The 13,397-nt window shown below is 46.6% G+C and overlaps 1 protein-coding gene across 3 annotated transcripts in view; it reads left to right on the top strand.

Annotated features, from left to right (window-relative positions):
- Positions 1-214: 214 nt before the first annotated feature.
- The window catches only part of HERC3 (HECT and RLD domain containing E3 ubiquitin protein ligase 3), a 42,555-nt gene continuing 29,372 nt past the window's right edge, over positions 215-13,397 (top strand). For all 3 annotated transcript variants that reach the window (XR_014882855.1, XM_085222248.1, XM_085222249.1), the window contains exons 1-2: positions 215-346; positions 2,927-3,183. Coding sequence is in view for 2 of the 3 variants with exons in the window: in XM_085222248.1 (XP_085078374.1) it covers positions 2,958-3,183 (226 nt within the window). In the remaining variant the exon portion in view is untranslated. The remainder of the gene's footprint in view (positions 347-2,926; positions 3,184-13,397) is intronic.

The raw sequence follows: 13,397 nt of genomic DNA on the forward strand, positions 1-13,397 counted from the left end.
ACAGCCTCCAGAGTGAGCCGCGCACAGCCACCAATTCACTTGGGGGGTTTTACACCGTTATGGAGGACGAGGCTTGAGAGCCCTCTACGGACTCGAAACACGCGCAGTTAGCGGTGGGTTTAAGCAACAGATTCCTCTGCCGACACCTCCGCGCGGCGCGCTCAGCAGCCAGCCGTCACGTCGGCAGCCCGCGCCGCTGCGGCCCTCGCGGTGAGGGAAGGGCCCGGCAGCCGCAGGGAGCCGCCCGCCGCCCCGCCCGGCGCCGGCCATTGGCCGCGAGCAGCCATTACTCCCGCGGGCGGCGGTGGGGGGCCGGACTTGATCGTCGCCGCGGCGGCAGCGGCAGGTGAGTTGGGGGGCCGGGGGTGATCGGGTGGTGTTGGTGTTGCGGAGGAGCTCCTTGCGGAGGGCGCGAGCGCGGAGTGTCCCAGCGGGCGCCCTGCGTCCCCGCGGGCGCGCCGTAAGGGCTGGGAGGCGGGCGGAGTGGGCTGACGGCTGGGGCCGGCTTCCTGTGTGGGGCAGCGAGAAGTGCGCAGCTCCCGGGTGCGATCGTTCCCCGTCGCGCCTCGCGTTCCTCTGCGCTGCTGCGGGCGGCGGGCCGGCCGAAGCAGGAAGGGAAAGGGGCTCGATGGCAGCAAGCGGCGATAAATCCCGTCACTGTGCAGCCGTGCTGGTGCAGGAGCGCTGCCGGCTGAGTTGCTGCCTTGGCCAGAATGGGAAACGAAGCGTGAAGCTTCATTTGAAGCTTTGTGTTCCAGGACGCTGGCCTTCCGCGAACGTATGGTGTATTGACTTGTCTTTGCCTTGGAGGAGGAAAAAGATCCACACAAACGTTAAAGCAGTCGTGGTTTTAGAAATGTGCTGTGTCTTCGGAATAACTAAATTAAATACATGGCACATCAGGCCTCTGGTAAACATCTGGGTGTGCCCGTGCGCTCAGATGGAAAGTGGCTGTGTTGGCTTCAGCTCCTGAGTGAAGGGGTGCTGCTTCAAGCCGTGCCTTAGCACGAGGAAAGATCTGCCCGTGGCTCCCCCTGCTCGGTGCAGCAGCTTCTTGTGTGGAAAATGAACAAAAGCAATTAATTTAATTAAAGCATTTTTAGCATTTTAAATGAAATTAGCAGCTGGAAAGACGACTGGGACCTGTGGGGAGCAGACTGTTCAGAAACTCTTCTAGCAAGGTATCCTAAATTACAATTTAGCTCGTGATGTAGTGGTAGAGTGGTACAATCAGCAGCATCGCCTTTCAGGGAGTGCGAGCTTTGCGGCGGCTGCTCTTAACTGTGAAGCTGCTTTTATCTTTTTTAAGGTGATAACTCCTCAGGCTGAGAGAGGTGGCAGTCTTTTTTGAGGCAGGTTATGAAGTTCTCTATAAATATAGCTATTGTGTCATTTAAAACATAAGCATGTGCATGACTTCAGTGTTACTGCATCCCTATTCTTGGTGTCAGGAGTAGCCAGTGGTAACTTCCATTGGGCTGATGTGCCGAGGGCATCTGAGCACAGCCATTGGCTTAACAGAGCCCTGTAACCTCCTGCTTTATAAAGTGGGGGTGCTTTGGAACTGCTCAGCGACAGTCCTGAAGTGTGGATGACTTGAGCTGTGCTTGAAAGGAATAGAGGCTGTTAGAGTAAATAGGTTACAATGCATGCTTTGGAGCACCTAGTAAGAGACCTTAGCAAGCAGTTTGTGAGAGAAGATGGCATCTTCCAGCTGTGGTGGTTCCATCTTCTGTCTCTCTTGGCTCGGTCCGGCCTTGGTAGAGGTGACTGCACCTGGTGACAGGACACAGCCATGGGTGACGGCAGCTGGTAGGAGACAAGCGCCCCTTGCTTAGGGCTCAGATTATGGAAGGCTTTATGGCTAATGCAGCTTGAATTAGCAGCAGGCTTTGGGAGCTGCATGCATGTGTTTCCTGTCCGAGTGGGGAAATCTCCTTTTCCTGAGGAATCTGCGGTGATGCCTCAGCGGTTACCTCTGATGTTCAATCCTGTGCTGACGTAGTGAGTGCTGCAGCAGTAAATTGCCTTAGTTTAAAACTTGGCATGGTGAGTCATGAGGCTTGATGTCTAGGATATTTCTTTTTCTCTGCTCTCTTTTCTTTCTGCTTACAAGATAGGGAAGGCTTATAATCAGTTCCTATTTCAAGCAGAGGAATTCTCCATGTCTTCTTACTACAACATGTTTAACAAATGGCCCAAGCATAATGAGGATGGGAATACAAGGAGGTGTCAATAAAATCTTTAAGATGCTCATTCTGGAATGAGGAAACAAGGGCTGATTGCCTAGCTCTTACATGTTAGTAAGCTGTTGTCATTACTAAGCTTAGGCTGTGCAGTGAGATGGTCCTCTTGCCTACTGCCGTTTCTTTTTCCCTTCCTATATTGTTGCATTCTCTGAAATCTGAGTTTCACTGAGCACAGCCCAAAAAGCAGCGACATGAGGGCTTTATCTGTTGCTGTCAGAGGCTGTGCTACCAGTGTGCTGCTCTGTGTGAATTGCTTTTTATTGGAAAATCTTGCTGCAGCATAGGGATATGTGCATGTGAACACACACATTTAGGTTGGAGAAATGTGTTAAGTTGTTCAAACTGCTTCTTAATCTGAGTTTATCAGAAATGATACAGTCCTGCTGTATTAAGAACAGAACTGCTTGGGTCTGCAGGATTTCAGGGCACTCCCACTGCCCTGGAGATGGAGGTGGCCAGTGCTTGAAGATGCTGACGCAGTACCTAACTGAGCTGTCCTGGCTCCTCTTTGTGCAATGGCAGAAATGCCGCCTTGTTGTTAGTCCCCAAGTAAGACAGTTGTACTGGCTAAGGTTTTTTTAACTGTTTGCCCCTCCTGCTCAGAGCAGCTCATCTGTGTAGGATTACTTGTTGAGTATTTGCTTCATCCATGCCCTTTCCCCTGTTTCTCTTCCCAGGAGAATACATGACTTGCTGAAAAGAGAGAAAATGCTATGCTGGGGTTACTCATCTTTTGGACAACCTGGGATAGGTAGCAACCTCCAGGTCATCATTCCCGAACCACAGGTGTATGGATTCATTCACGACAGAAATGTAAAGGAGGTGGCATGCGGAGGAAACCACTCGGTGTTCCTGCTGGAAGATGGGGAAGTGTACACCTGTGGCTTGAACACCAAAGGCCAGCTGGGGCATGAGAGCGAAGGAAGCAAGCCAGGTAAGTGCGTCACTTGTGTGTGCTTTCTAAGTGGCTGAGGCTGGCAGGCCGAGAAATTGATGGAAGCTGCTTTGCGCTGATTGCCATGCAGTTGGAGCAGCTGACTGACCTGAAGGTTGTGTCTCATCCAGTGATGCTGGATTGTATCTGCTGCCTCTGGAAAGCTACAGCTGAGTAGCATGGGTGGAGATACAAGTCTGCTCACTTTGTCTGGAAAATGTATCAAGAAGGAGAGTGGCAATGGTGTTGGGACATATTTGTTACTTGACATTAGGGTGCCCTGTTATAACAGGGAAGAGGGGGCTGTGAGCCCCAAATGTCTTCTGCTTTTGTTGGAGTTGGGTTGTGTCCTTACACCAAGAGCAAACAGTAGTTTGACTGTGTTTATTTTTTGTAAATTCTGAAGCTGTTCTTATGGACTTTTTTTTTTATTGTTGGCCTTGTAATTTGCTTTCTGTTAACTTGTTTTGGCATGTAGCAAAAACTGAGGTATCTCTGTTTCATAATAAAAATCCTTCCATGATTAATTAGCCTTGAGTAATCTTTACTCCTACTGTTGGCTACCCTCTGTAGGCTTGGGGCTCCTGTAGCCCACCTTGTTATTTTGTGACTAATATAGGAGAGTACTAAATGAAGAGCACTAGCTATTTTATATACTTGCAGATCTGACCTGACTGATTCCAGTGTCCTTTTTTGGAGCGTCTTTTGTCCTTTTCTCTCAATCATGAGATAGTTGATATGAATTAGAGGAGGCTGCAGAATTAGGGGAGCTGACCTAGACTGTTTGTCTTCTTGCTTTTCCTGCAGTGCAGACAACTAAAGAGATTGGGATGTGACACCAACTCCTAGTTTATCCTACTTCATTCTGGGAGTTCCTGCAGTGCTGGTTTCTGAGGAGCCTGTGACCATACATGTGAAAATGTGTGTTTCTCCCTCAGCACAGCACTGCAGGCTGCATCTGTGACGGAGTTCTGCTGACTAGGGAAGGTGGGAGGGATGTGCTATAAAGGGAAGCTTCCTTTTTTAGCTCCTGGTGAACCGCCACAGCAGCTCATTAGTAACAATGAACTGGAGGAGGGTCCCATCCCACACATGGCTCATGGGGGTCCACTTTGGTTTGTGGCATTGGGAACTGATTTTTTCAGTTCTATGCAAATAGGAACTAGAAGAACGCATATCTCGCCTTTCAGTTTTCCCTTCCCTATAAAGAATAAAGACAGTCTGCGCTTCTGTGTAGGAAGGTATGCCAAAGATTGTGTTTCTTACTCTCTGTTATTTGCATGAAGAATTTTGTGTGGGACAGAGGGTCCTGAGCTGTTGAAAGTGCTGGAAAGTTTCTAATGTGCCTCTAAGGAAGGGAAATGGGGAGACGTATGGAATGGAAATCTTGCTGCTGCTTTGCTCAGACCCTTGTAGTGTGAACCTGAGGCTCTACCTAGTCAACGGAAGCAGCTGGAAGTGAACTTTGTCTGCTCCCTGTGACATAAGACTGTCCCCTATGGGCAGCCTCTGCAGAGCCCTTTCAGTTGTTTCAAGAGCTCCTCCTCGAGCAGTCCTTTAGCACCTTTTGAAATGGTAGACTCTTCTTATTAAAAAAGCTGTTTTTGTTATCACACTTGCTGAGCTTGAGGATGTAATGCTGAGACAGAATAGCAACCGGTTAGGTGATTTTTTTATTTTTTTTTCCCCTTTTTTGGTACCTCTCCACTGCAGGAAACAGAAATTACTGAGTGCATTCCACTGAATGAGTCAGTAGAGACTTATCTTCTCGAAGTGTTCTTTCATCTGCTTTTACTTTTTAAGGGAAGCAATTCAGAGATTTTCCTGGTTAAGAGTCAATTGTCTTGAAAAATCAGTCTGAGTTACTATTAATTTCCTGAGCATCATCAGGTGTTAAAATGCATTAAATTGATTGTGTGGATTCATATATTACGGTGTGGCATTGCTTCAGTTTATGTTGTGAAACCTGTCTGCTCACAGCTGAAGCAGCAACAAATGTCCTTAAGTCAAATTTCAGTAGATGATGCAGGTCACCTGGTTTGCTCTGAACACAGTGACCTTATACTTTTCAAATGTAAACGCACATGAACTTCAGCATGGAGCTAAAGTGATCAGAAGTATTGATGCTCACTGTGATATGCTTAATAGTAAACTGTGTAATAACGGATAATTCAGTTGCGTGACCTGTTTTTAAGGACTGCCTGTATTGATCTTCCTCTTTTCACCTCTTCCTGGCTGGGAGGAGGCCATGTGGGAGGCCTGGGTTGCTCCAGAGAAGGAGCAGAAGCAGCAGAGTTGGTGTTTGTTGGAACAAACAATGGAAGGGAAAATGTCCAGCCTCTCCACATCTCTCTGGATAGGCAGCATGACCCATTGGTGTATTGACCACTCATTCCAATTTTGTGTTGTTTTCTTTTCTCTGCACAAAGTTTGAAACGAGAGCCAGGAAATGCCACAAAACAGACTTTTCACTAAAGATAGGAGACAGTTCTGTTCCCATTTGGGCACAGAGCTGAGGCTCACCATGTATCTGACTTCCAGAAATCAAATACCTTAGATACTTCTGGCTGCTTGCTGAAAACAGATGTTCCTGCAGCAGAGTTGTGAAGAAATGCTTACTCTTAATATCTGACCTGCCATTTAAGCAGCTGACTGCCTGTGTAAGCTCCCTAAGAAGAAGTGGAGATATGAGCATCTGTACTTTTCCCAGAATGCCCTTCAAATCTTACATGTAATCATTCTGCATTTCTCCAGCATGACATCACTGCACATTCCTGATCTTTCTTCTGCTCAGTGAACTGTGTAATTCCCTGGGCTTTGACAATGCCTGATGTGCACGGTACCCTCTGTGTGAACTGCATGTACTTGAATGGAGAAGCACAAAAATATTCCAGATCTCTCAAGGTTTGTGGTAATCACAGAATCACAGAATTGTAGGGGTTGGAAGGGACCTCTAGAGATCATCGAGACCAACCCCCCTGCCAAAGCAGGTTCCCTACACCAGGTCGCACAGGTAGGCGTCCAGGTGAGACTTGAATATCTCCAGAGAAGGAGACTCCACAACCTCCCTGGGCAGCCTGTTCCAGTGCTCCGTCACCCTCACCGTGAAGAAGTTCTTGCGCACATTCGTGCGAAACTTCCTATGCTGCAGCTGATGTCCGTTTCCCTTCGTCTTGTCTCTACGTACCACTGAAAAGAGACTGGCCTCACCGCTATGGCCGCCACACCTCAGATATTTATAAACCTGGATCAGGTCCCCTCTCAGTCTTCTTTTCTCAAGGCTAAACAGACCCAGTTCACTTAGCCTTTCTTCATAGGGGAGATGCTCCAGGCCCTTCACCATCTTTGTGGCCCTCCGCTGGACTCTTTCCAAGAGATCCCTGTCTTTTTTGTACTGGGGAGCCCAGAACTGGACACAGTACTCCAGATGAGGCCTTACCAGGGCAGAGTAGAGGGGGAGGATCACCTCCCTCGACCTGCTGGACACGCTCTTCTTAATGCACCCCAGAATGCCATTGGCCTTTTTGGCCACGAGGGCACGCTGCTGGCTCATGGCCAACCTGTCATTCACCAGGACGCCCAGGTCCCTCTCTGCAGAGCTCAGAGCTAATGTGTCCTACTTGAGTCTTCAAGCAGATCACTTATACAAGCCCCACACAAGCATGATACTCCTTTTCAACATCCAGAAGGCCAGTTTGTCTTCTGAAGAAAACAAAAAAGTGAAGTATAGACAGGAATCACACTCTACTTTCGCTCTACATCCAGCAGCAAGCTGTGAGATCAGTTTTTCAGCTAACACCTTCCATTTTTATTTCTGAAGTACTGTTGCTAATGCATATGTTTTCAGGAAAAGCTTTCTTCAAAAGCTCTCTAAATAAATAAATTTATGAATTGGGGTTAGACTTCAACAAGTACTCTCTAAACATATTTTGAATTATCCCAAAAGATGGTGTGTTCAAATGACATCAAGCTGCTGTACTTCTGAAAGTTACTAAGCCTAATAATAAATAAAAAACGCTTCTCTAAGAGTTTAATAGGACTGTTAATTTCCTCCCTTTCCCTATCATCAGACTTCTTCTCAGGCAGTGCTTGTGCAATAGATTGTAGTGTCATTGAAAGCAAGGACAAACGTAGTGTGTGGAGTCTGCACTGTGCTGGTGTGACTTTGTTCTGTTCCTGTGCAGATCACTGCAGGATAGAATTAAGCAGGAACTATGCAAGGAACACACCAGGTGCTTTTGAACATTCCACCCTCCTTAATCAGCCTGGGGCTGCCAAGTACACTTAGAAGATCTAGCCTCCCTTCTAGAAGAAAATACAAAATGCTCCTGTGAAGGCAAAATATATCCTGCTGTGCAAGACTGCTCCAATAACATGAAGAGATGGGGGAAATAGCACCTATCCAGTTGCAGAAAGTGGCCCATGGGATTGAGCACAACACATGGATAAGAGTCACCTCCTATCTTACCTCCTTTCTACCTCCTAGGGCAGTGACAGAGCCCCAGGAATAGGCTGAATGGGTTGTTGAGCCCTCAGTGTATGTACTGCATATGTCTGCATTAAGGCTGTAGGAGGGAGGTGGTGCTACATTTGGGGGAAAAACTGCACAGAAGAAATAAACAGGTCTCTCTTCATTACAGTGTTGGGAGATGGGAGTGCTGCTTTCTAAGTGGAGCTGTCAGTTTTATGTTGGTTCCCTTTTCTTTTGCCTTAATAAGGTTTTCTCAGGAATTGCAACATGACTATAGTAACCCGTGTGGGTATTATGAGCTACAGTGAAGGGCTTGTTCTTCCTTCTCCCTGACCTGCTGTCCTTGCTTACAGCCATTGACACTTGCCACTATTCTAGTCATGTGGAACTCATTCCTTTGAATTTCATCTGCTGTAGTTTGACCTTTCCTGTCTTTTCCCCCCGTTTTTATTCAGCGAGTCAGCCATGTATTTACATTACAGAGAAGGATCCAGATGATTAGCCTTACAAGCACCAGTGCTGCTGTTGTCAGTCCTTCTGATAGAACTGCTGCTCCAATTCCTGATGCGAGTGTAGTAGTAACAGACCCATGCGTAGGAACTGTGAAAGGCCAGATGTCCTACAAGTTTCTCATTAGGGATTTTGGTTCTGATTAACAAGTCCAGATCTGCTCCTTTCTCTCAGTTCACAAAGAGGATGATCTCAGTATTTGCATTTGGACTTGTAAAGCCCATTGTCCATAATGGATTTTGTAAACTGCAGTTGACAACAATAATGATAAGTTGCATGCCGATGTAAATATTTGCTTGCTCCCTATTTCAGAGCTTTTGCTCCATACTAAGACAAAATGGGTTACCATCCACAGGACTTCGCTGAAGTCTAGACTGCGTCAACAGCCTTTCCCTTATCCGCCAAGCAGGTCACTAGATATTAGAAGGAAATCAGGTTCATCAAGCAGGACCTGTCTTTCATGAAACTGCACTGGCTAGGCCTCATCTCCAGGTTGTCCTGCACAGAGAGAAACACTCAGGATGACCATATACCTATTGTCAACCTGGCCAGAACACAAGGAGTTAGGGGTAGCATACACTTAACAAATACACAATTAGCAGAGTGGTGAGGTTAGGCTGGTATTTTACAGGTTGTATAACTAGAAAGATCATTGCAATAGAAAGAGATAATAAAAAAATAAATGAAACACTCACCTGTGTCCCAGGCTTACAGAAAAACTCCAAAAGAAGCAATCTCCAGGAAAAGATCCTTTCCCAGCTGCAGTCAGCCCTGAAGTGGGGTCTAGGAGAGGTGCAGCCAGGCTCCAGGTCTTTCAGTCACACAGCTGAATTGCCTTCACCTGTGCTCCCATGGCTGCCTTAGTCCTTGCCTCAGGTGATCAATCAGTGGTTCAGGCTGTGATTCAGCAGTTCCTATACAGGTAGATATCCAAGAGAGCTGAAATCACTTGGAATTCTTCCAAGCATCAGCTTCTTCTCACTAGGGAAGAAATCCAGATTTTGTCACTGAAGGTGTCACCTCAGGGCTCTCCATTGATTTCAGACAGGAGAAGCCATCTGGTGCTGTCCATGTACATCACAGTACATGTATAGCTGAAGGATTCTGTCACACCCTCTAGCAAAAGCTTGTCTTGCAAGGAGCTGGAAGCTGTGTGTTGGAAAGGTACCAGCAGTCTGATAAACTTACTAGGAGACTGTGATCAATAATTCACTGCCTGTACATCCAAACCAGTGCCATGTAACTGAGTGCATTGTGCTTCCAGTAGTGTTAAGCACTGAAGATCGTGTAGCATAGCTTTTCAACGTCATGGAAACAAAGTATAAGCCCTCTTCTGTAAATTGAGAAGCTACAGTCTGAAGATGGGGTTTTCAAGGGTTTTTCAGTCTTTGCCTTGCTTTACTGCAGTTTCCAGTGCTGTCAAGAGCTGTGTTACAAAAACGTGTACCACCTGTTTCCAGCTTTTGCTGGATGGAGCGTGCCTGCAGTCCACAGACAATCAGGAAAATAGCCCTGGGAACCATGCTTGTCATGATTCAGAAGAGTGCTGTGCTGAAGGAGTTTTGTGTAGACCTCAATTTTTTATCCATTTTTGTTTTATGATAAGATCTGACAAGGCTGAGATCAATAGAAGTCAAATTTTGTATGTCTGTTGCTGACAGAAAATGGACAGAAAAAAAGAAGTGAAAATGGGAACTCCTCTAGATATGAAGAACTGATGAATGATTTCTGAGTGTTGGTGCTATATTAAAACAGCTGATGGTTTCATAAATAAAAGATTGGGTCAGTGCGTACTTCTTGGAACTTGTTTTTCTGAGTTTTATGACATGTTGAAACACCATTGCAAATCTCCTGCAATCCTTCCCAGTTGCTCCAGGGTTTTGTTCTGTTCAGTTTTATGCTGAAGTCACAATACCAAGAACAAACTTCACTTGTTGCACCCTTCATCTGAACGCGGTGATGCATCATTTATAAGGAAAGAATAATAATGCTGTGACACTCTGGAAAATAACAAATATTTATACCGACTACCAAAACACTTCATGTTTTGAAAAAAGAAAGGGATGGGAGGTCATCAGAAGAGTCTTTTGCCATTTCCCAAAGGTGCTCCAGTTCCCTCTGTCTTTCTGACAGAATCGTAGAATGCCTCCAGGGATGGGGCATTCACAACCTCCTTGGGCAACCTGTTCCAGTGTGTCACCACCTTCTGTGGTAAAATCTTCCTCCTAATATCTAACCTAAACCTCCCCTATCTCAGTTTAAAACCATTCCCCCTTGTCCTATCACTATCCACCCTCATAAACAGTCTTTCCCCCTCCTGTTTATATGCTCCTTTCAAGTACTGGAAAGCCACAATGAGGTCTCCCAAGAGCCTTCTCCAAGCTAAACAAGCCCAATTCTCTCAACCTTTCTTCATAGGAGAGGTGCTCCAGCCCTCTGATCATCTTAGTGGCCCTCCTCTGGACCCATTCCAAGAACTCCATGTCTTTATTTTGCTGGGTTCCCCAGGCCTGGATGCAGTACTCCAGATGGGGCCTGAGCTGAGCAGAGGGGACAATCACCTCCATCTCCCTGCTGACTACCCCTTTTTTAATGCAGCCCAGAACACAGTTGGCCTTTTGGGCTGCAAGCTCACACTGCTGGCTCACATCCAGCTTCTCATTCACCAGGATCCCCAAGTCCTTCTCTGCCGGGCTGCTCTCAAGGAGGTTGCCCCAACCCAGGTTCAACGGCTTGCACTTGGCCTTATTGAACCTCATTAGGTTTTCAGGGGCCCACTTCTCCAGCCTGTCCAGGTCCCTCTGAATGGCTTCCCTTCCTTCCAGTGTATCGGCTGCACTGCTCAGGTTGGTGTCATTTGCAAACTTGCTGAGGGTGCACTCAGTGCCATCATCTGTGTCATTGATGAAGATGCTGACGAGCTCTGGTCCCAACACTGACCCCTGAGGAACACTGCTTGTGACTGGCCTCCACTCTGACAGAGAACGACTGATCACAACCCTTTGGCTGCGACCAGCCAGCCGATTCCTAATCCATCAAACAATCTATCCTTCAAATCCATACCTCTCCAATTTAGAGGTGAGGAACCATGTCAGAGGCTTTGCAGAAGTCCAGAAAGATGATATCTTTGCCCTTCTCTTGTCCACCGGTGCTGTCAGTCCATCACAGAAAGCTAACATATTGGTCAGGCATGATCTCTCCTTGGTGAAGCTGTGCTAGCTGTCTCAGATTGCCTCTTTGTATTTTATGTGCCTTAAATAGCTTCTAGAAATAGAAGATACGTATGAAATATATGGTAGAAATAGAAGTAGCTTCTGTGTATACTTCTAGAAGAACATGCTCCGTGATCTTCCCATGCACAAAGGTGGTGCTCACCAGCCTGTAGTTCCCCGAATCATCCTTTTTCTCTTTCTTAAAAATGGGAGTAATGTTTCCCTTTTTCCAGTCACCAGGGACTTCACCTGACAACCATGGTTTTTCAAACACGATGGAGAGTGGCTCAGCAGTCACATCAGCCATCTCTCTCAGAACCCTAGGATGGATATCATCCGGCCCCATGGATTTATATACATACAATTGCGTGAGGACGTCTTGGACTTGTTCCACTGTTACAGTGGGACAGAATCCACTCCCCACATCCTCACCTAGAGGTTCAGGATGCTGGCAGACGCGGGAAGCCTGACCACTCCTGAAGACTGAGGCAAAGCACTCATTGAGTTCCTCAGCTTTTTCCATGTCTGAGGGAGCCAGCTCTCTCAATGAGAGGAGGAGACTGTAGCCACATTTGCTCTTGAGATGTCTTTTAAGATGTTTGTGATTGACCTTGAAGGTGCTGGTTGTTTAGAGCTCATGTTTAAAAATAGGATCCCTAAATTATATATGCAAATGAATACAAAACAGGCCACCAGGCGATGCTTATGTGTAAATTGTGGGTGAAAGTTAAGAGATCAAGGCAACAAGGGGAGCCTTGTAGTTGATGTCTACTACAGGCTACTTAATCAAGTGGAGCCTGTTGATGCTGCTGTTTTCCAGCTACAGGATGTATCCTGATTGCAGACTCACATCTTGCTGGGGGCCTTCAACCACCCTGACATCTGCTGGAAAAGTAGCACAGTAACCTACAGGCAATCCAGGAGACTCCTGGTATGCATTGAAGACAACTTCTTGAATGAAATAATGGCCAGCCTAACCAGGTTGCAATACTGGACCTGCTGCTCACCAGTGCAAGTATACTGATTGGTCATATCAGGATTGGAGGCTGCATGGGCTGCAAGGATCACACAGTGAAGTTCACAATCCTGAGGGATATGGGACAAAGAGTAAATTTTAGGAAAGCCAACTTCCAGCTCTTTAGGGACTTAGTCAACAAAACCTCCTGGTAAATTGTCCTCAAGGACAAGGGAGCGAAGCAGAGCTGGCAGGTCTTTAAGGAGGCTTTGCTTAGTTCAGAAGTTCTCTTCATCCCCAGGCGTAGGAAGTCTTGAAAGGATGGTAATAGACTGTCATGTCTGAGCTGGTCAAACTGGAGAGCAAGAAGAAAATGCACAGGCATGGAATCAGGGACAGGTACCCTGGAAAGTATAAGGATGCTGTTGATGTGTGCAGGGATGAGGTCAAGAAGGTCAAGGCCCAACTGAAGCTAGACTTCACAAGTGGGGCAAAGAATAGCAAGAAAGGCTTCTGCAGGTACATCAACGAGAAAAGGAATAAGAAGATGTCCAAGAAGATGTATTCCCCCCACAGTGAGCAGTACAGGCAGGCTCATAACCATGGACAAGGAGAAGGCTGAGGTACTCAGCAACTTTTTTGCTGAGCATGCTAGCAAAACAGTGAATGCTAGCAAATGCTCTTCATACAGCCCTCAAGTAGATGATTTGGATGGTGCGGCGGGAAATAGATCCAGGCCTCAGGGCCTTCTGGAGTGTTGTGGGATCACTGCCTACAAACTGCTCCTCGGTGGCTTTTAATTGAGTGCAAGGAAGTGCATGTTGATGTAGCATTTTGTTTGTGTAGAAAATATGTGTTTAAAGAATTGTCACCTTTCTATCCCATAAAATGTTTTAAGGCTTAATTTACTTCCCATTTTCACACTTTCAGACTTAGAAGGCAAACCTTCCTAGGAGTGCCTAGGAATTGTCCCCTTTAAATTGATTTAAGACATTTAAATCTATCTGTGTGCTGAATTGGTGCCAGGTATGTTAATGATACATATCTAAGTGCCCTTGATGTGGGG

This window comes from Meleagris gallopavo, chromosome 4 (assembly GCF_905368555.1).
Source record: "Meleagris gallopavo chromosome 4, MGAL_WU_HG_1.1, whole genome shotgun sequence".
In the NCBI taxonomy this organism is placed as follows: domain Eukaryota; kingdom Metazoa; phylum Chordata; class Aves; order Galliformes; family Phasianidae; genus Meleagris; species Meleagris gallopavo.